This window comes from Mus caroli, unplaced genomic scaffold, assembly GCF_978045245.1.
Source record: "Mus caroli unplaced genomic scaffold, Mus_caroli_1 scaffold_8, whole genome shotgun sequence".
Classification (NCBI taxonomy): domain Eukaryota; kingdom Metazoa; phylum Chordata; class Mammalia; order Rodentia; family Muridae; genus Mus; species Mus caroli.
The window spans coordinates 33,697,865-33,721,179 of NW_028227263.1; the positions used below are offsets into that span (position 1 = coordinate 33,697,865).

The 23,315-nt window shown below is 47.9% G+C and overlaps 1 protein-coding gene across 11 annotated transcripts in view; it reads right to left on the reverse strand.

Moving 5' to 3' along the window:
• Mical2 (microtubule associated monooxygenase, calponin and LIM domain containing 2) overlaps positions 1-23,315 on the reverse strand; it is a 185,822-nt gene that overhangs the window by 139,284 nt on the left and 23,223 nt on the right. For 10 of the 11 annotated variants that reach the window (XR_003837099.2, XM_085841396.1, XM_085841394.1 and 7 more), the window contains one exon: positions 1,642-1,981. Coding sequence is in view for 10 of the 11 variants with exons in the window: in XM_085841396.1 (XP_085697522.1) it covers positions 1,642-1,905 (264 nt within the window). In the remaining variant the exon portion in view is untranslated. Of the gene's footprint in view, positions 1-1,641; positions 1,982-4,287; positions 4,389-23,315 lie in introns of those variants that run through there. The other variant, XM_029479099.2, reaches the window with a different exon arrangement.

The following is a 23,315-nucleotide window of genomic DNA, read 5'->3' on the forward strand; positions in this document are numbered from 1 at the left end:
AAAAGGTAACTCTGACGCTCCCTTGGCTCAACTCCCAGGAAGCCATGAACCAGGAAATTACAACTCTGAAGGGAGGCATTGGTGGGAGTGGTACCCAGGGCATCTGTCTTCTCCCCTTTTGTTTGCTGCCCTGGTACCCTCTGCTTGAGGCTAGAGCAGGGCAAGTTATTGGACCAGCATGGGGTCAGGGGGAGGGGGCAGCACCTCTTCTCAGAGCTGAAGTGTACATGGTTTTAGTACAGTTGGGACCCTTTCTGTCCTCTGCACACTGGCGCACTGGGCTCAGGAGCTTGGCAGCTGCTTCCCCGGGGCAATGGAAAGCAGCCGTATCCCACAGTGGCCTCAGCCACTCCCCATCACCAAAACAAAAACATAACAGGCTCCATTGCCATGGAGAGTTCAATCCTCTTGTCCTGGAATTGGCACAGAATAGAATTCCGTGGGCTCTGCTGAACTACTTCCCGAGAGGTCTAAATGCTGTGCATTCAATGTTAACCTAAACACACAGCCTGGACCTGGACCAGCAATAGTTCTCCAGGGCCAGCAATGAATATCAGCTTTAGCAGCCTGTCAGGTGCTGGCATGTCAGAGGTGTCAGAGGTGTGATGTTCTGGGCCCTAGGTTCACAGATATTACCAACCATAGACCACAGGGGACACAACCAGTATATGGAGAATTAGCTACAGGTGTACTCCTGAGCAGGGATGTGGATCCTGGGGAGAGGCAAAGAGATGTTAAGAAAAGACCAGAGAACTATCTCACAGGCCTAACTCTCCCTACCAGGGAGTCAGCTGGGGAGATGGTTTGGTGAATACACACCATCTTGCTGTATGGAGAGAGGATCTGAGCTCCAACTCCCAGGATCCATATACAATCTAGGCATGGAGACAGACACCTGCCAGCCCAGCATTGAGGTGATCCTCAATGAGACAGGTGGATCCCAGGAGATTACTGGCTATCCAGTCTAGCTGTGATGGCTAGCGCTAGATGCAGGGGAAGATTCTGCCTTAAAAGAACCATGTGGAGAGCAGCAGCAGAAGATGCCTGAAGTTGACCCCTGGCCTCTTCATCTGCACACACAGGCAAGTGTACCCACCCTTTCCCACTCCCCACACAACAAAAACGGGCAGGAGTCTTTCCAAAATGTCTGCTCCTGGTAGAGAACCACTTAAATGACACCGCTTACGTAATGCGGTGCCAGAGCATTGGAGTCATACAGAGCCAGTCAGCATGACTTCTAGAAGTATGAACCCAGGTAAAACAATTGCTCTCTCCATCCAGACATCTCTAAAGCTGTCCAAAGACCGACTGTAGGTGTTCAGTGAGCTCACAGACAAAAGGTGCCCTGTACACAGAAGTTGCTCAATAAACAGCCAGGGGCCCACAGGTGGCAAGCAGGGTTGTAGAGATGGGAAATGTAGGAGGGTGACATTTGCTTCACTCCCTCCATATTACTTTGGTTCCCTCCCTTGGGGATGGTACAAAGGGGTAGCTGTGGCCATAGCAACAGGATTGGCTTCAAGGCAGTCCTTCCAGACAGAGGGAACCTCCCCTGAGAACCACAATAGGACACTCACACAGGACAAGAACAATAGCTCCCTGTCCTATGAGGGTAAGGAGCATCCATAGGGTCCCCTTTACCTTAGTGTTCGAGCAGGCTTTTCCTCGCTTGTACTCCTTGTGGGAGCCGCGCTTATCCAGTTTGTGCCACAGGGCTTTGGCCTTCCAGGTGTTCACCTTGGACTTGAGCTGGGAGTAGAAGTTCCTATGGTCCAGCGGATCTAGGTCCAGGAGGCAGGTAAGGATGTTGAAGGCCTGGAGGGTCCCTTTGCATGTGGTAGCTTGCACAAAGTTCTCGAAGACCTGGCTGGCCTGCGCCTGCTTCTCATCTTCATTCTCTCCCATGATTCGGGAACTGTGTGGAGCAGTGGTGTGGAGGGGTCAGCGGGAGTCAGCATAAAGGGCTGGATAAGTATCACACCTGCGAAGGAAGCCATCGATAGGTGAGCCTTATAGCCTTTAAAGGGCTAAAGGGCAGAACTCCATCCCTCATGTTCACCACTCCACGTGGACCATATTTGGAGATGGTCCAAAGTACCTTCTAGCCTGGCATGCAGCCTCGCTGGCAACCTCTCTCCCCAACCCCCACTCCCTTTCTTGGCTGGAGAACTGCAGATTGCACAAAGCTATATAAATATACTCCGGAGAATGTCAACAGGAGCTAGGCGATCATGCTACAAGTCAGATAGCTCTGGAAACAATGAGTAAGAAAGGGAAAAGGCCAGAAAGGATTTATAGCCCTGTGGTAAACCTACCTACCATTCTTGGTGCTGCGAATTGATTAACATGAATTCTACGTAGCTATGATTATGTCAGTGCACTGGTTTAAAAACAACAACAACAACAACAATCCCATGGCCCATCTTCCTCCAGGCTCCACGCTCCTCTTTACTGATTACTATGGGATAAGACTTTCCACTGCACAGGTGGCAAAAGACAACCACTCTAAACCTGTTTCTGGAGTCTACCAGGAGCACACCATCTACCTCAATCAGACAACCAGAAGACAGACTTGGACGGCCTTCTCTCCAGCAAAAGGAACCCATTCTGCGCAAGACCAAGCAGGGAGCTGTCTAAACAAGGGTCTGGGTTGATGTAAGGGAGACACTCAATGGGGTGTTCATTCGCATCACTGAAATAGCTTGCTTGGGTTTGGGGCATGTCTGTCGTCTGTCTGTCTGTCTGTCTGTCTCTCTCTCTCTCTCTCTCTCTCTCTCTCTCTGTGTGTGTGTGTGTGGCATTCTAACCTTAAGCATTTCTTAGGAAAATCATTTCAACTTCAAAGGGATGAAAATGAAGAAAAGCCATTTCCCCAAAGCAAAGCTAGCTTTATTCCCCCCTCAGAATGAACGGAGAGCACAAGAAGGTCAGCGTGAGGGGTTTGGGCTGGCCCAGCTGTTGGGGCTCTGAGGAGCCTGGCAATGGGAGACTGAAAAATGCCCAGAGTAAAAGGCCCCCAGGCAGCTCCTTACTCCCCAGATGGGATCATTTATGGAGGGCACATCTGGATCGGAAGTTGGTTTCAAAATACCCAAAGCAGTCAGGAGGCTGTGTATCTTTCCCCCTAATCTCTGGTTCATCCATAACAGTTTATGGTGCCTTGGCTAGTGTCAGCATTACCCTGGGTGCTGGGAACAGAGATGGTTGATACAGAGATAGACCCCATCTGGGAAAGAGGACAGAACAGTGGACAAAAGAGCACTTGTAGCATTTGGACAAAGAGTGTGTGGGTGCTCAGAGAAGCAGGTGTCCCATTGGGCCTGAAGAAGTCCCCAGGAGATGTCAAATAGTTTCTATTATAAAAAGGAGGAGGGTTCCAGTGCAGATGGGGGAGTGGGCATTGTGGGCCATGGAGACATGAGTCTGGAAAGAGGGGGTACAGAGACATGAGTCTGGAAAGAGGGGGTACAGTTACAGGAATGGCAAAGTCAAAGCATTGGCAGCATAAGCATTCAGCAAAAATAGGTTAGGGGTTCTGAGACACATCATGGAGTGTCCCCTCCAGGCCAAGGCTCATGTGGGAGCCTGTCCTCCCCTACTGCTCCCCTGAGAGTGTCCACTGTGCCTGGCACCATGCTCACATGGAGATTAACGCCCATGCCTGTGCAAGGTCTTGTCAGTTTGCATGTGTTGACCAGGCCCATCCTTCACCTGACTTCCTTCATCTAGGCCACCCAAGAAGACACAGAGACGGAGAGGGCTGGCAACACTGGCACCCACATGGTTTAGCAGAGTTATGAATTCCTTCCCGTGTGCTCCCTCAGCTCCTCTGAGATTCCCCGGCACTTGCTCGGCCCCTCTGGCATCAACACTGTGGCCTCCCAGATCTCATCTTTCTCTGCATGTCACACTTGCCACCCAGAAAGCACCAACACAAAGCAGGACTCATCTTTGTCTCTGAGTGCATGCACACTCCCAGACTAGCTATCTTTGGAACCAGAGCAGTGTGCTATTGACTGAGGAGAGAGGGACGGGAGCTGGAAGACAAGCAGTGCTCCCAGGATTCTAATGCAACCCCGAAATCTCTCCTGAGGATGAGGTGGGGTCACCTTGGAGCTACAGGAGCAAGGGTACAAAGCCCCCTGACTGCTACATGACCTCATACAAGCCACTCAGGCCCAGGAAGTCCTGGGCACGTGTGTTAAGGTATGTAATGTATGTAATGCCTACTGCATCCAAACCCACTTTTCACTCTCAGCTTCTTGTCTAAAATCTAAAATTGCATACCGTTGGCAAGTATCAAGCCAGATCTGTCTCCCAGGCGCCAATTTACAAACTGGAAGAACTCGTCTCCTCTCTCCTGAAACCACTTAAATCTTGTACTTCAGTATAGGACAAGCAAAGGCGGTGCTGAGGGTCTGGGGGTGTGAGAGCTTCCAGAACCGGCTCTTATCTAGGATGTGATAAGAAATAGGGAGGTAAGAGCCCATGGGGGAGTTAAGTTTGGCCTTGGACACGAATCTTACTGTACCAGCTTGAACATGCCTTCCCAGATCTAAACAGTCTGCACTTCTTAGAAGACTGCATTGCCAAGCCATACCAGTTCAAAATGGCATTGTTATATGGTGGGTAGTCATCTTTGTGGGAACATCAGACCATTTATTTAGTCAGGGAAACCAGGACTTGCTAACTGTGTGATATGAGACAAGTCATCTTTGTTGGTCACCTCAGTTTTCTCATCTGTAAAATGGAGACAATGCTTCCCACAACACAGAGTTATAAGAGAGAAGAGCAATCAGGTTCGGCATGTACTTCGTACTGTTCACTGGCTTTGTAATTAGCACTAGTCTTTCAATGTCTCGAACATCAACAAAGAAGTATAAGTCATGACTTAGACTGGCTCCCCAAAGACTCTGCCTAGCATGCCAAGATGCTGGGTTTGAGCCCGAGAACTGACCAAACAAAACCAAAACAACAACAACAACAAAACCCCAAAATCCCAAACCCTGCTAGACTATTTTCCTATGTCAAGAACTTATACATATACCTTCAAACAGGACAAAGCACATCCCAGCAATATCAGCTCTTGGGAGGCAGAAGTAGGTCACATGTGTTAGTCCAGCCTGGGCTACATAGGAAAACCCTGTCTTAGACAAAATCTCTAGAGTATCAGTTCAGAAGATTTAGGTCTGAGCTCGATTCTTAGCCATATAGTCCTGAGCAAATCACTGAAGTTGTGAGTTTTAATTTCCCCATATGCCAAGGGGGAATCTCACCCGGGGAGTTTTGGTAGCAAAGTGATAACAGAGTACATACAGGCAGTGTTGGCCAGGGACGCAGAGTCTGAGGTTTAAGCTTCCATTTATTAGAGATTTGGGGGGTCATGACCTTTGGAGAATACTCTTCCCAGCTCCAAAGGACAAAGGTTCAAACCTGTGAAAGCAGAGCTGAGCGGAGCTGACTGAGCGTGGTGGCCCGAGCCTGTAATCCCAGAGCTTTCCTGGTAAAAGCAGGGCGATTAGGCAGGAGTTCAAGATAACCCTCAGCTACCGAGTGAGTTCCAGGTCAGCCTGGGCTCCGTGAGACCGCAGAGTCTCAAAAACAAGAGGAATACATCAATCAGAAGCTCCTGGGTAGCTGGTTCTTGGTCGTCTGCCTTTTTAACCACCACCCAGATGTTGCCTCTCTAGAGTCTGGGACGTTAATAGAAATAGAACCGACTAGCTAGAAGTATGCAGGGTTTTGCATTTTCTGGGAAGAAACAAGATGTGATGTGTCGTTTCCAAGAATAGCCTGAAGTAGTTTTGGCTTTGTTGACTGAGTCCCTTATTTGTGGTTTTCCAGCTTTCTTGCCTATGTGACTTTATGAGTCACAAAGACATTTCTTCCCTGCTTCTGACCATCAAAAATGATCACTCAGAGCCCTGGATTGCAGGTAACAGTATAGTGACAGACTCAGTCACAGCATCTCAGAGATAAGGTCAAGGTTGCACAGAGACCCTGAGCACCCTCTCAATATAGGTGATGGGGACTCCTGAGCCCAGGTTGACCTGTGTATTTATATTTAGAACTTCACTCCCTATGTGTTCTCTGGGCCTCACCACCCAACTCACTGTCAGTATAACGGTATGACAGTGTCTTGGGGAAAAAGATGGAGTGCCTGAAAATGTATGGAGGCCTGGGGAGGGACGTGGGTAGCCACGTCCAGGAGAGACACTCAACCCTCTACTGTATCCTCGGGCCCCACAAACAAGATCTGTTTCAAGGTCACTGCAACCTAAGAACAAAACCCTCATGTCATTTTCATGCCAACCTGCCCTCCCCATCTCTCAGTTCTGCTGCAGCAAGGAGTCTAGAGGGTGGGGCTGTCTCAGCAATGACAAGGGTGTAATTCTGTACTCAGTGTGGACAGGAAAAGACCACAAACCCATTGACCTCATATACTGTAGAAAATCAGTCACAGCTACCTGAATCTCTAAGCTGAAGCAAAAGCCAGCCAGGGAAACACTTCCCTCTGGGCTAGGTGTCTGTGGAGCCCAGCAAGGATAGAAAGCCTCCTCTGAAGCTCACCTGAAAACTTAACTTCCGGTCAGGCCCTCCATCTCTCAGGGTACCATGATGCCAACATGAACCAGGAGCAGCTCCAAGCGAGACCTGGTAGCCCAGGCCTGTAAGTCTAGCTACTCAAGAAGCTAATGCAGGAGGGTGGCAGTTTTGAAGTCCATCTGGGCTACAGAGTTAGTTCCTGGCCAGCTTGGGCAGTTTAGTAAGACCCTGTCTTCAGGTGAAAAGAGGACTGGGGAGCTCAATGAAAGAATTTGCTAGCACGCGTACGGTCCAGTTCGGGGGCGTGGGGGTGGGCGTGGGGGTGGGAAAGGAACTGAGATAGAAAGGAGGGGGCCATCCATGCTCTGTGCTGTGTCCACCAGGCACTCCCCGACTTAGTCACTTCCACAGGAGGATGTGCTTTGCCTGCTAGGCCTCCCACCTGCGCCCTGGCCTCAGAGATCTCAGCTGGCCCCAGAGAGAGGCACTGTCTAGCCCAAACTCTCTTTGTTCCCTGATCTCCACTGAGAGCTCACTCACAGGCAGCAGAAGCCCTTACTACTAACCCTGCCAGGAACCTCTCTAAGAAGGGATCATGGGAAAGACAGCCAGGGACGTGCTATGACATTAACAACCAGACCCCCAGCTGCAATGGGGCTGGGCTAACCTGTCACCCCTTGCCCTAGGTGAGCACTGGAGGACACTCCAGTCCACTGATGGTGGGCCTGCCCTTCCCTTCCCACTCCTGCCCCATGATCTCTGCCACTTACTTGTTTTGGGTCCTCCAGCCCCTTTCTCCCTCTTCAGTGGTGGCTGTGGTCAGGTTTGAAGTAGCCTCACACTTTACCACTCCCCGGCCTCCACCCACTACTCTCTTGAGCTACACACGATGCCAGGCACCAGGATGACCCATAGTCGTCCCCAGTCCACACCTTCCAGGATCTTGCTACCTACGCCCTGTATCAGGAGATAACTACACACCAGGAGGTGGCAAGACAAGGGGACAACAAGTAGCCAGAATTGTCTGAGGTTACTGTCTGCCAGGTACCTTCACCCGGGAGTCCTGGCAACAAACCTGTATGTTGTACATTCTCTCTCTCTCTCTCTCTCTCTCTCTCTCTCTCTCTCTCTCTCTCACACACACACACACAAAATGAACTCCTTTCAAATGTGTCCATGTTTGTATAATGTAACTATAACTTTGTCATTTGTGGTAGCTATTTAACATGTGTTTGTGTATCTGTGGGAGTGTGTGTATCTATAGGTATTCATGTGTGTGTGTGTGTGTGTGTGTGTGTGTGTGTGTATGGTACATGTTTATATTCATTTTTTTCCACAAAAATATTCTGACAGCATCTCCCATCTTCAGCCAGTACTGCTAAACCTCTTTTTAGGGTGTCCTAAGAAAATCCCCAAGTGAGGAGGACTATTGCTTGCCTCTTGGCCTCATCCCTGACAGGGGCTTAATGTTACCCAGACCCCTTCCCATCTGTATCCTCAGTCAACTGCCTGTGATTGACAGGGAGAATGGAGGTTCCAGGATAAGTAGCCCCAACAGAGCCACATGGGCAGATACAGAGCCAGCTGTGAGGGGAGCCCAGCCCCATTCATAGCATCACCCACACTCTCAGCTACCATAGATGGGTCCCATGTAACAGAAATAGCATATGTACTTGCTCATGTCTTTCCAACCAGCCCCTAATTACACTGGTTAAATTGTGTAGCTCGTGATGTTCTTGGGCATGGCTTCCTGAGTTACAGCATCCTGAACAAGGAAGGATTAGTGAGTCTATCTAGTTCCCAAATTTTCTATGTAACCCATGCACAGTTTAAGTAACTCCCTCCTGTTGACATGCCTGGAATCCAGGAATATCTTTCCCCTGCTTGTATTACTTACCATGAGGGGTGGCCTCCTGCACCTTGCTTTCTCCAGTTATAATCATTGCTGGATATTTTATCAGGTCTCAGCCATCAGTGCCCACCAGAAAAGAAAGCACAGTCCTGCACGAAGCCCTGCTCTTGTGAAAGAACTGGTGAAGCTCAGATCCCAGCAAGCTAAGTTCCCTCCCAGCACGACTACTTCCTGAACCACAGAGCCCCTAAGGCCAGTGTGGCAGGGCCCCTTCCAAAGAGTCACATCCTTAGCCAGGCATGACTATACTCCAAAGGCTAAGGAGGAGGTTGCCACAAGGTCAAAGCCAGCCTCAGCTACATAGGGAGTTCTAGACAAGATGGAGCTATATAAGGAGATACTTTCTCAAATAATCTAAAAACTAACAATAATATCAACAACCGTAAAAACTCAAAGGGTTATTCCTTCTATGGCAACATGGAATGGAAATGAGGGTGCAGTTCACAACTGATGTGATCTCTCCCAATGGAAACCTATATACTTGGTCAGCCAAATAACAGACATCCCATAAAACACAGAGTCCACTTATGCTAGCAACACTTGGCATGCTGTTCTGCAGGTCTATGGCCTGCATACACCCGGGAAAACTGTGAACTCAACCACCTATTTTCCCAAAGGCGTGCTTGCTTGTCTCAAGCTAGACAATGAGAGGCACCACAGCAAGTAAGTTCAGAAACAGAAGGAGAATGGGGCTGGGCTTGGCAGAGCATGCCCATAAGCTCAGCAGTTGGGAGGCTGACAATGGAGAATCGTGCTTAGAGACAAGGTTAGGCTACTTAACAAGGTCCTCAAGAAAACCTAAAAAGCAGCCACAAAGGAAGTTATGTCTGTCCCATGTAGACAATAGAGCCATCTCTCCACAGAACATCTGGTGTGTGCTTACAGGATCTACTGTGGTAATCTGTGTTCTTAGATAGACAGTTGGTGCTACCTGTGGCAGGCAAGTTCAGAGATAGAAAGTAGAATGGAGTTGAGTGTGGTGGGGCATGCCTTGCCTGTAATCCATAATCCTAGCACTCAAGAGGCTGACTGAGGCAGGAGGATCATGCTTCAAGGCCTGCCTAGACTACAAATCAAGACCCTGTCTCAAAAATACCAAACTAAAACAGAATGCAGGTTTCCAGGGTCTGAGGGAGAAAAGAGGGGAAGCTCTTACATAAGACACATCAATTTGCTGTAGGCCAATGAGCATGCTCTGTGAATGGGTGGTGGCCATAGTTGAGCCACAATGTAAACGTCCATGTGCCACTAAAGTATACACTTAAACACAGTTAAAATGGTAACTTTGATGTTATGCATATTTCACCACAGAAACAACAATCAAATCCATACAAAACAAAGCCACAAAGACCACCACCCAAGAGTGGAGGTGCCCATGCCAGGGTAGAGAATGGGGAATGGCATTTATAGTGGAGTCCATTGTTTTAAACCATAGCAACAAAATAAACCATTGCACTAATGAAGGAAATACACTGGTTTTATTTGGTGAGTTGCTGTGGTTTTAACCTTTTTTTCTAAGTTATCTAGGTTTCTCTTGCTCTTCCCTTCACATCTCACCTGAGCCCAAGAAGCTTCTGGAAGCTCAGCTCTACCAAACGCCCATTGTTATTCTTTGTCCTTCCACGGGATCTCATGCTAACATACTCCCTCCCATTTGGCATTTCTGAAAGTTTCAACACTCCAGGGAAAATGGGGCTCAAGAGCCTTTGTATTAGTTGCCAAAGTCACCCCACATCTCCCCAGTCCAATCTCCTAGTCACTGTGGTTCCTGTATAGTACCATCGGGGTCTGCTCCTCTACGCAGGAAACATTCATGCGCACATGAGTAGAACCCTGAAAGCCACTGAGATGCAGATGGATCAACCCAGAACTGTACACAGTTTTTAGTGTGTGCAAAACACTAGCTGTGTTATCGCAGCTCTGTCTCTTGATCAAGGTTCAGCATCTTTTTCATTGACTAGCAACCACTTTAGAGATGCTACCTCTGCATCCTCTTGACTCACTAGGATCCGATTGTCACACAAAGAAGGTCCTTGTTCATATGACAGTGTGGGCTCCACCACATGCCAGACTTTGCCACTCTTGGGTGGGCAGATGCCCTGAGCCCATCTTCAAGCTGTAAATCTTGTCCTCTTAGCCTCCTCTCCTCCCGACACATCTCACCCCGGGGTCTTCTCCAAATGGGTTGGGACCCTCCCAGAGTTTCCACAGTACCCATACCCATCTTGATTACGGTCAGTTACCACACTGACATACTTTACTCCCTGCTTCCAACACCCAGCACAAGGCCCTCCCTACACTGTCCGTGGCACAGGAGTGAAAGAGTGAGTGTCCACTCTCTGAGAAGATGATTGTCGGCATTTAATGAGCATCAGTGAAATCACAGGCGATGGGCGAGCAGCTTCAATGCGTATTGAAGTAGTTAATTATTGTAGCAAACTATGGCATTGTTAGATACTCAAGCCCATTTTTCAAAGGACTGAAAGTCAGCAGCTTACTGTAGGTCACAGGGCCTGAGTCGGCAAGCTTTCACAGGGGCCCCATAGCCAAGTTCAAAAGCATGTTCTTAGGCACCATTCCCATAATGCTCCTACACAAAGCACATAGAGCCACAGGTACACAGAATACCCTGACCACCAAGTCAAAGGCAGTCTTTCCTGTAGACCTAGGAGGCATGATGCTCTGTGATGCCTCCACACACTCGTTCTTCATCAGCTCTGATATGCCAGGATCTGGGGTACACATCCATAAACATTCAGTTGAGAGGTGACAGTTTAGTGGCGGTAGGCATGGCAGAGATAAGCTAGCTGACCTGCAGCCTGGTGGCTTCTTCCTCCTGGGCTGCTCCTTGCAGCTGTGAGAATGGTGATGACCAGGTATACCCTTAAGGAACATGAACATAGGGACTTACAACACTTTAGCACTGATGCATTAGCGTCCCCATTTTATCCCAAGATCCTGCTTGCTCTTCCTTCTCTCCTAGAGCTCCATGGCCCTGGGAACTACATGGTAAGGTAGTTTAAAGCCACAGAGAGAAAGAAGCCAGCTCCTTTTAGATGCCCACTTAGGGAAAAAAACCCTTTATCACCAGAATATGTTTTAGTCTTTACATGTATAAAAACAAACAAACAAACAAACAAACTAAACTTGTAATTTTGAAGCCATTGAGCGTGGGGATTTGTCTGTCAGGCAGAAAAGAATACCTTAATAAATGCAATAGATATCAGCAGGCATACTAAATTTGGCCTGTGTCATGAGCGAGCATTCCCTCCAACAAGAATGCCGCTCATGTGGGAACCTACGCCCCTCCTATGCCACCATGTGTTGGCATGCTTTGAATCTGAAATGTTCCCACTGGCTTGTGGCTTGAGTGCTTGTTCCTTGAATGTGCTATTTTAGGGTTCTGTAGCACACAGGAGAGCTGGGGGCCTGGTTGATAGAAGGAAGTCACTAAGGGTGAGTCTTTGAAGGCTGTTCCCAGACTCTGATCCTGCTCTTTCCGCTTCCTGGTCCCGTATGACGTGAACACCATTGCCACAGGTTCTCACCACCTCAGACTAAGTCTTTGGTCCCCACTCTGTCTCTCCACTTCTCGAGTATAAGCTATGCTAAAACCCTGTTGAAGGGGCTGGAGAGATGGCCAGCAGTTAATAGCACCGAATACTCTTCCAGAAGACCTGAGTTCAATTCCCAGCACCCACACGGCAGCTCGCAACTGTCTTTAACTCCAAGATCTGACCCCTTCACAGAGACATACATGTGTGAAAGCAGGCAAACACAAAAGAAAACAAAACCCACCAGTGCATATATGAATAAAAACAAATTATTTTTTAAAAAAAACTTTTGAGATCATAAGACAAAATGAATCTCTCCTCTCTTGAATTGTTTTTGCTAGGTACTTTTTGTCACAGAGATATTAAAATAGCTAATTTGCCTCTGAACCACAATTATAATCCACATGGTTAAATATCCCTAAAAGCACAATAGTGACACTCCTCTCGGCAGTAACAACAGCTCTCTAACGGGACGTAAGGCCAGCTCAATATGAGGGAAACTATGCTTGATACTAGAAATCTTGCTGACTGTCTGGGGCTGGTGAGAACATGGCTCTTAGGAGAGCCCTACCACCACCACTTCACTTAATCAACATAATTTCTAGCTACATTCTACAACTTATCCTTATAGCCACAGATAAGTACAGCTCTTGCTCCTCATCAAAGAAGCCTCTCTCTGCAGCAGACAGAAGCAAACCATCACAGAGAACCACAACGGGTCCAAATGCAGAGATCAACTGATTATGGGCTGCCTAGGCATGATGTATGTATCTACAACACAACTCTTACGTCTAAGGTTCAAGGAGCATCTTGGAAAACAGGGCAGAGGGAAAGATTATGAGAGCCAGAGGGCCAAGAAGTTGGCTATGAGACTCTGTCTCTTAGAAATGACTGGGAAGCGACAGTCACGAAACCACAACAACACGACTGCCTAAACAAGACCTGAGCAGTGACAGCACCAATAGACATGCCACTATGGAATGAGGAAATGTCACAGGATCTCACCTGGACACATAAGACAACAGGCAGCTAATGTCTGTGAAGAGAGGAGGAATTAGTATTCTCTAGGGATGAGCCCCTAACTCCTTCCCTAATAACCAGTAGCCAGCCCTGAAATCATAGGCACACGAGCAATAGTTGCATTTCTATATCTATGCATATTTGAATGCACAATAACGATCAAGAAAAAGAGGCCATCAATTTGAGAGGGAGGAGGGGCATGAGAGGGGTTAGGGGGAGGAGGCATAAGAATAGTTGGCAAGAGAAAATAAAATATATAATTTTATATATTATATAAATATATTATAAATACATTTAATATTAAAATTGCTATTACATATATAAATATTAAATATAGTATAGGTATAAATATATATTTAAAATTATATAATTAAAATATTTAAAAAAGAAAATAGCTAATATGTAGGTCAACTTTCAATAACAATCTATTCTGCCAATTTTATATCTAACCTTATATCAGGACCTGATGCCTTGAAAAAGTTGTCTGAACCCCAGTAATGAGCCTTCCTATTCTCTCTTAAAAACCCATGTCCTTTACCCATTTGAAAATGGTGTACGGCAGGGTGCTGAGACAGGCAGCCTCATTCATTCCTTTGGTTTCTCCCAACTACTGAACCCTACAACCCTATGTGACAGATCAAAAGAAATGTGGGTCTCTGAGTCACTCAACTCTCCCTTGAGCAAGTCACAAACAACACTGAATTCCTGTGAAAACTGAGACTTCTTGCAGTGTCTGGCTTCCCTGCCATGCCTGGTACATGTCAATATAGACACCAGGCTTGGGAGTGGCTCTCCCCTCCAGAGACCCAGCATTTTTGTCAAGGGCATGGGCCAGCCTTCTGTGGCTGGCGGATACTTTCTATTCAGCTTCTGCCTGCCCCACTGCAAAGTTACCTCCCAGGTGAATCTTTCATTTGGTTTGCTGAAGCTGGGCCTTGGGAATGAGAATCCCCAACCTCTGTTTGGAGGTGTGTGAGGATTCTGGAGAAGAGGGTCAGGTACCCACACCTGTTTACAGAGTGTGCAGTACCACGTTTAGCAGTCTCAAGGTGACCACAGAGTCAGGCTCCCTCTGCCTATTCACTGATGCTTGGCATCTAATGGTCTAGCCTACCAAGATCTCAGCATTTAGAAGAACATGACTCCTCACTGAATTTCCCACCTCCTCCAAAGATTCATTGAATGTGTTTTGGGTGGCTTTCTGATTTATGAATTTATCATTATTAAGACACTCCTCCAACTATGGCCAAACTCAATCACTGTTAGATCTAGCCTTCCCTGGAGAGACCAAATTATATCCTTCCCTTTTCATTTCACAGTCACTGTTCCCTTTCAAGGTCACTTCCTCATGTCCCCTCTATCCCTCCTCCACACATTCTGGCTTCTGCTCGCACTCCAAGCACCAGGCCCCCTGTCAACACCCACTCTCTACTTCTAAGGCCACTTATCCTGCCTTATCTTGCTGGTCTGTGTGTGATTTCCATCTTTGGTAAAGTCCTCTCTCTCAACTGCCTTTAAAAGAGAAATTTCTGACCTTTGCCCTCCAGGACCTCAACTCTCCTCTGCCACCAATGGCTGCATCCCAGTGACTCACTAGTGAGAACTGTGTCTCCCGCTTGCCCTATATAAACCTCCAGTGTGGTCTGTTTGCCTCAAGTTCACCTGCACCTGTCTCCCTTCTACACCAGACCCTGGTGCCACATTCTTTGATTCAACGGTCTCAGCTCTTCTCCCCTCATCCTGCAGATCTGGCTAGCTGAGTCATGTCTCTTCAGTAGCCCTGTTCACAGTTCCTGTCCTTACACAGGGCTCACGTTTCCATCCACTCACCCACCAGAACCCTCCAATTCACCTCATCAATCCTTTTCTATGTCTAGATTCACCTTCCACCAAGCTCCCAGCCCAGATCTCAAACTGCTGCTGGAGAGGTCTATCAGAAATGCATAAGACTTAGCCCTGTTACTCTTTGTTGCATATTGTGACCCATGATGCTTTGCTGCCTTAGGAGTTTCAACTGTAAAGATGAACAGGGTGAACACCAATGAAGCCCGCCAGCTTGGTCCAGCTCCTGCCTGTCTCTGTGGTTTCAGCCCTCATCAGTACCCAGCCCCTGTTCCTAACATAAGGAATCCTCAGGTCCTACTGGTGCAGCCCCCTTTGTCTGTAGTTCTCACCTCCACTCTTGGTCACTGGGTAAATCCAAGTTGTTACAGCTTCCATGAAAAATTCCTCCAAAGGCTTGTGTTTGAACACCAAGCCTCCTATGAGTGGGAGGTTATGAACCTTTAGGAATTGGATCTAGCTGGAGAAAGTGAGACATATGTGATGGAAAGAACTTCAGGCTTATAGCCTGGCTCTACTTCCTCCTCCATCCCTGTTCTCTGGTCCACTGATATGAATAAGCAGCTGCTGTAAGTTTCCCTAGCCACAGAGATACCCAACACCATGCCCCCACTGCCTCTATGATAGACTGCATTCTCTTGAACCATGCGCCAACTTGAACCTCTCTTCCTTTAACTAGCTCCTTATCAGACCATAAGGAGCTAGTTAAAGGTCATAGCAATGAGCTAGTTAAAGGTCATAGCAATGAGAAAAAGCAACTCAGAGGCAATGGAGCAATGGAGCATCATGGATTACAGGATGAACTCTGGAGTTGAGGTCCTGGAGGGCAAATCCTAAGTCGCCATTTACTAGGTGTCTGAGCCAGGATGAGTTGCCTAATCTCTTTGAACCTCAGTTTTCTCATCCATAAAATGGGGATAATAATAGCCCTGCCTTGCTGGGCACCTTGAGGATAAAGCAAAAAGATGCCTGGCCAGGTGGTATTCTTAGCAGCACTGTTCTTTGAAGACTACATTGCCCTCCTCTTCCACCTTCCCCACACCGTGCCCTGTGGAGTTTCACAGGGATGTTTCCCACACACAATTGCATTGATCTACTGAGGCCAGAGGTTGCCTGTTTCAGTGCCTGGCATTTGTGCCTCTGGCAGTACTAGATGCTTGATAAAAACTAAGAGGAAATCAAATCAGAAGTTTCCCATGACTTTCAGAGTATATGATGGCTTACAGTATGACTGTTTGGAAAGGAGCTGGGAGTCACCACACCCTTGGTGCCCCCCATTCTCCCCAATACCACCCCATTCTGTAGCACCTTCTTATGAGGCTTGGTTCCTGAAGTCCCTTGTCTCACTCTGCCGAAACCCAGTCAGTGTTCCCATCAGACCTCTGCTTGCCCCTCTTTTCCTGCCCCACAGTGCTCATGGCACTGGTTATGGATCTATGAGGCACCTTGTCCTGAGGAAGCCACATAGTTAAGAGCTACGGCGAAGATGGCCACCATGACGCATGGCCACAGAGCTTCCGGACAAAGGGCCTGGCTCCCAGTGGCTCTGAGGAGAGAGCTGGAACGTTCAGAGGCAAAAGTTTCCTGATCTGCCCCCCTCCCCTTTCTTCCCTCTGGATTCTGTGCCAGAGTCACCAAGGCTGGGTAATGGCACAGCAGATTCCCCATGGAATGACCCAAAAGTAGCATCTGAGGCCACTCCCAGACAGAATCTCAGAGGCTGAGGGTCCCAGAGGTGAAATGCTTTTAACTCTCTAGGGAACTCTGCTGACCAGCTAGGGTTGAAGGCCAGCAGCTACACTGAGTTCCACCCATCTCCTTTACTGAGAACCTGGACAGTTCTAGAACCATGGTAGGCTACCAGGTGAACAGGACACACATCCTACTCTCTCTTCTGAAGGCCCAGATGGGCAGGGAAGTATCACACAGGCCAGAGAGCAAGCTGTTGGATCTTCCTTTACTCCAGAAACCGTTACACCTCTGTACGTTTATCATCTTGCCTGGGTAACTGATGTAGAAACACCTTTAGGGAAAGGTAGATGGTCTGTGTCTTTTCTCTTCCCAGAGTGACCACTTCACTTCTGAGTGCCCTGTCGGTACTACACCAATGTTTAGAGCTCAAGTGACCAAGCTCCATGCGCTGTTCTTTCTTCGTTTTGTTTCCTAATTCACCCACTGATGAGTGGTCCCATCTTTTATCTTTGAAATCTCAGTTTCAGGGTCACTATTGCCCCCATCAGTAGCTGATGTGTTCATTGAATGAATAGATATTTCCCAGTAAAATCAGGATGGATGGTACTATATCTGTCTCTAAATTTCTTAAATTTGGGTTGCACACTCTCCATTTCAGCGTGATTTTCTGATGTGTGAGTCCATGCCTTTGCTGCTGACACCATCGTTGGTGTAACTAGTGATATAAATAGCACCTTCCTGGATCACATGCTGAGGCCAGGGGGAAGGGGCAGTACCTGTCTGTTCCTTCCATTAAATGTCTGCCAGGTGGCCATGCAGCTGGCCACACATTCCCTCTCATCCTTCAGTGGGGCCCATGCACAGCATCCAGCCTTTATGAGCAGATGGGGCCATCTGCAGAGTCAGAAGGGACTCTTGAGTGGCTTAAAGCTTACTAGTATGTCAGTCAGTGTATTGGGAGGGCAAGATCTAGGGTATCAGTGTGAGATCCTCTATGCAAGCCAATGGATAGAGCATGCACCCCATAAGGAGGTTCCTATGACATGCGCCCAGCAGCAGGGCATATCATCCTGTGTGCTGAACAAGCAGAACAGCTGCCAGAACAGACTCTAACCTGCTTTTTGCTGTGGCCATGCAAATGCTATTGACGTTTGTTTTAAGCCCTAAAAACAGGTCTGGCATATTATGGCTAGAATGTTAACTGCTTCCCTGCACTGCCCTGCACTGCCCTGCACTGCCCTGCCCTGCCCTGCTCTGCCCTGCCCTACCCTGCTACTTCCTAGGAAACCGCTTTTCATACAGCTTTCTTTCCTCCAAAGCCAAATGTGTTTCTTCTGAAGTATATGCTGGATCCAAGATAGGAGGTGGGTAACTTGGTCTAGACCTGTTCACTGCCTTTATGTTTCTGTTGGAAGGAAGAGAACTTTGCTTGGTGCTCATCCACCCATTCATTCAATCATTCATTTATTCACCTAACCATACATTTATCCATACATTTAACCATACATTTATCAATGAATGAATTCATTCATTCACTCATTTATTCATTCATCTTTCTAACCATACATTCATCCTAAGACCCAATCATTCATTCATTCATCCATCTAACCATCCATTTATACATCCATCCATCCATCCAATTATTCATCCATACACTCATTCATTCATCCATCTCTCTACCCATCAATTAATTTATACATTCATTCATGTGTACATCCATCCATTCTAAAAACACTAGTGATGATGTGCTCTGAGTAACGTGCTAACAGTTCTCAGTCACAATCCCAGGATAGCAAGCCAATCATAAACAAACAGATGAGGCAGCTCAGCTCTGAGAACGTCTTATTTGCCTTCACCAAGGCTGAGGAGAAGCCTACCTGTGGAAAATGTGCTTGCTGCTGTTAGCAGGCATTATGAAGGTCTGAGCAGAGAGGGGAGGAGGGGAAGGAGAAAGGGAGAGACAGACAGAGACAGAGAGTCAGTCAGACAGACAGACAAAGACAACAGGGTCCACTCCTTTTCTGGATGGAGGAGTAAAAGTCACCGAGAACTGATTTTCCCCAAAGACTTACAAAGTGGTATAAACTAAAGTGGAAAGGCTTTATCATCAGACGGGATAGAATGCCTGCCTGGAATCCACTCACTGTGACCCCAGTCTGGAGGAGATTGCTACCTGAACAGGCTTTTTCATCCTCCCATGCCTAAGTACTTGAGTCTGAAAGTCAAGTAGCTACAAGGCTGGTTGCTAAGAGCAACAGACAATGAAGGAGGGGCAAACACAGTCTTGGGATCCTGACTGACTAGGGGCATTTGGAGGCTGCATCTTCTGAGGTTGGAGATGCTAGGGTAAATGAACCAAACTCAGCAAATATCTTGACATTTGCTGGACTGAAGTAGCTCTCAGCGACCCCCAAACTCCAGCACAGCCCCAGGGAAAGAGACCACAGAGGTGGGACCAAGGATGTATGTTCCATGGTAGAAGGAGACATCATGCATTTGTGTTGGCTCTGAGAAGGTGCTAACCTCCATCCTTGGTATTTGGGTTCATGCTCTGAAAGACACACGCACTAAAATAAGCAGCGACTGTCAGAAGCAATGCTTGGTTTCTTCACCAAGACATGAACCTCAGGGCTATTAGCTGCACATGGTCAAGATCCCAGGCTCCAGCAGGAAGAAGGCAAGTCCCAGGACACCTTGAGCTAGCCAGTGAGTCTATGCCCAGGGCAGGGCATACAGCTCAGAGGACTCGCATGACATATTCAAAGCCTTGGGTTCTGGGGTTCAATCCCAGGAACTGCAGAGGAAGTAAAAACAAACAAAAGTCCAGGGGTGATAATACATCCCTTGAAAGGAAGCCATGAAAGCCTCAGACTCCAAATCACTCCACACCGTTCCAAATGTCATCTCTAAAACTGGTTTCCTGGAGATAGACCTCAGCAAGACACTGAGGGGGACACCCATGGCAGAGGGAAGAGATCTTGGGGAACTCCTTGTCCTCGCTCCTCTCTTCACTTGAAGGTTCTAGATGTTTTTTTTTTTTTAATTTTTAGCTTGTCCTTGTGACTAATAAGCTGCTCTGTGGGTAATTTTGCCTTATAAATGATCATATATTTTTATTGGCCTTTTTGTAAAAGAATAGTTTTCTCACCCATGCCCCAGCTTCTGTGGAATGACGCCCTGTCTGGAATGTGGCAGTCCTGGGAGGGATAGTCTGCCATGAACTCACAAGGATATTTGCTTGCAATTTATTTGGCACTAGGAATCTAAGACATTTTTTTTTCGAGACAGGGTTTCTCTGTGTAGCCCTGGCTGTCCTGGAACTCACTTTGTAGACCAGGCTGGCCTCGAACTCAGAAATCCGCCTGCCTCTGCCTCCCAAGTGCTGTGATTAAAGGCGTGTGCCACCACGCCCGGCAATCCAAGACATTTTAAATATGACCCTTTGGTGTGGGCTGTCCCACCTCACTGTCCTCCCCTTACCAATAATACCCTCACTGCTGCAAGACAGCCAGAGAGTAGAAAACGAACACAAACTGCCTGAGCCCCCACTCCAGAGTCTAAACACATGGGACTCCAGATGCATGGAGAAGTCACATCTGCAGGGCTGACGCTGGTCTCCAGGGTCTCCCTCTGTCACCGTGTGCTTTCTGCTGAGGAGAAAACATGCTTACAACCCTCTTCAGTTCCAAAATCCAGAATGAGCTCCTTCCTACCCTACCCTCTCCTTGGACAACCCTCTGCCTGCTCTGCCCCACAGTCTCCTATTCATCCTTCAGTACCCTAGGGAGGGAGGGACAGGCAAGGTGCTGCATGTGAACCTAGGGCTCATCCAACAAAAGGGGCACAGCACAGAATCTCCCACTCCTGCCCTCCATCCTCACTCAGTCAGAACTAAAGGGGCAAGTGGATCCCTCAGACGAGTGAGACACGGCTGCCTGGTTCACAGAGGCCATCACGGCAGTGGAACAGGCGCCCACCTCTCACTCCAAGAGTCCCTCTGTGGGCCTCTGCAGGCTGCATTCAGCCCTGCCCCAGAACAAGGCTGCTTCCCAAGCCACGCAGTTGTAATCGGAATGACAAACCCACAAGAGGCCACCACGGCTGAAGCTGGGCATTCCCTTCCCTTCCTGTGTTAAAATCGACCTTCCACCCCAAGACACGCCATAAAACACACTCCTGCTGACTCAGCATCGTTAGGTACAGAGTACAAGTCAACAGACCCGAAGCACTTCCGCCTCTCCACACCGCTGTGCCCAGGTTCTATTAGGCCTCAATAAACAACAAGGTGGGGCCCTACTGACACCTCAGACAGCCAAGCTCAGGGTCAAAGAGACAAGTAGAAGGCACAGAGTATGAACTCATGTGTGAAAGGAATGTGGCTTTTGGGGGAAAGCCATTTGGAGAGGCATGGGGATGTCCCTCCCCTCTCAGTCCTGTCACTAGCTGGTTTCCTGGGACTGTTTCAGTCTTGTCCACAAAAGTGGAGGTTGGGTTAGACGATCTCTAAGTTCTTTCTAGCCTGAATACTCTACATAACTACAAATCCTAGTGACAGGTTCCCTCCTAAGTCTGTTCCCTTCCCCTAGCTTTCTAGCTAAGCTATGTCCTGTTTTACCAAATGTCTCTATGTTTACTGCTGCAAAATACCCCCCCAAGCCCTGGCCACGAGGTCTGGCCACTCAGAATGTACTTCATTTTTTACTTAGTGGTGGTTGTCATGGGGTTTGAATCTAGGACCCTTGCCCATGCTAGGAAAGTACCGCTGAGCTATATCCTAGGTTTCATCTTACTTTTTATTGAGATATGTTCTCACTAAATTGCCCAGAGTGGCATTGAATTCACTGTAGCCTCATTAAGCCTCAGGATCCTGAGTAACTGAGATCATAGGCCTGAGCTACCAGGTCCAAGGGGGCCATATTTCAATAACAGTAGAGTCTGGGAACCTGGGAAATTGAAAACAACATCTCCTTCCAGTCTTGTGCCTGTCTACTGACCAGCCTCTCTCCTTAGAGCTCCAGCATCACTTCCCAGTTATAGGCCTCTGTGCAGCCTGACCGGAGAAGTAACAGGCTGCTCTTATCTGAACTTGGACATAACTCTGGATAGAGCCAGGAGACATGGCAGAGCTACATAGGCCAAGAGGGAAGTGCTTACAGAAGGAAGCTCTCCTCACAGGAGGAGGAGGAAGAAGAGGAAGAGGAGGAAGAAGAGGGAGAGGAGGAAGAGGAGGAAGAAGAGGAGGAGGAGCAGGAGGAGGAGGAGACAGGGGTGAAAAGATACTATAAGATATAAGAGTTGGCACTGAGGGACCACTGAAGCCTAGGAGGCTCTTTTAAGACACCCCCACACCCTGCATGTCTATCATACCCTGCCTAAGAAGTCAGGGCAGAAGAAGCAGCCTGATTTGCTCAAAGTCCTGTAACTAAGCTGGGACCAGTGGATCACACGTGGATCTCTGGGCCTCAGCCCACTGTTCTTTCCATTCAACTCTGTTGACCTCAAGAGTCTAACGAGGCCAGCAGATCTGCTATAGATGCTGAGAAATGCAACCCTAGAGCACTCAGGGAATAAGTGACCCATGAGATGATATAGCTGCTTCCCCACCCCAAGGATTCCTTCCTGACTCCCTGTGGTTCTCTTTTCTCTTGAAAAATTACATGTCAGGCTTTTGACACACACATTTAACTCTGGCACTTAGGAGACAGATGCAGGTGGTTCTCTGTGAGTTTGAGGTTAGCTTGGATTATATAGCAAGTTCTAGGCCAGCCAGGGCTACATAGTGAGACCCTGTTGCTAACATGAACATGTGTGTGTGTGTGTGTGTGTGTGTGTGTGTGTGTTTACTTAACTCTCTCAGTGTGTATATGCACTACACCATAGCATTTTGTGAAGGTCAAAAGGCAATTTGTAGGAATCTGTTCTCTCCCGATACAATGTGGATCCTGGGGATGGAGCATAGACCATCAGGCTTAGTAGCAGCCCCTTTGTCAGCTGAGCTATCTCACCATGGTTTTCTTTGTTCATTCTCCAGCACTCATCACAAAATCATGAGGAGGTCAGAAGTCAGTGAGAAAGAGCTGGGCCTCTTTGTCCCTCCACAGACCCAAATAGATAAGATACCCACACTATCTCTTTTTCTTGGTCTCGAGGTCTAGAAAAAGTGTGGGGTGGGGTGGGAGGAGGAGATCACAATGATGGCAAATTAACCTACTAGAGATCTGGCCCGTTGAGATCAAGAACATCACAAGTGGACAATTTTGAGGTCAGCTCAAGGTTTAGGGCAACAAACGAAAGGGTATGCCTTTAAAGATCTGCTTGGCAACAGGAGGAGGATCCTCCAGGGAAGAGACAAGGTCAAGGAATCAATTATTCACAAACATGACCCAGTTCCTGGGGGTGAGGCTGGGTGAGAAGGGAGCTCACTGGTTACTCCACCGCAGCAAGAAACCCAAACACTTCATGGGAAAATGACTTGTTGACTGTCCAAGAAAATCCATTTATGGCTAAATGGCTCTTCCAGACCCTCTAGGATTTAGATATGGTTGGAGTTCAACAGAGAGGAGAGACTGTGGAGTTCTGAGCAGTGCCCCCAGCTCAGCCCTCAAATTATGCTGCCTGGGCAGGTTGCTGCCTGCTTAAAGCAAGTTTCTCATCTGGACAATGGGGGTGAATTCACCTGCCTGATGGGGAAGATGGCAGCATGTTCTTTGTAAATGGCAAAGTGCAATGTGAACTAGGAATTTAAGCCA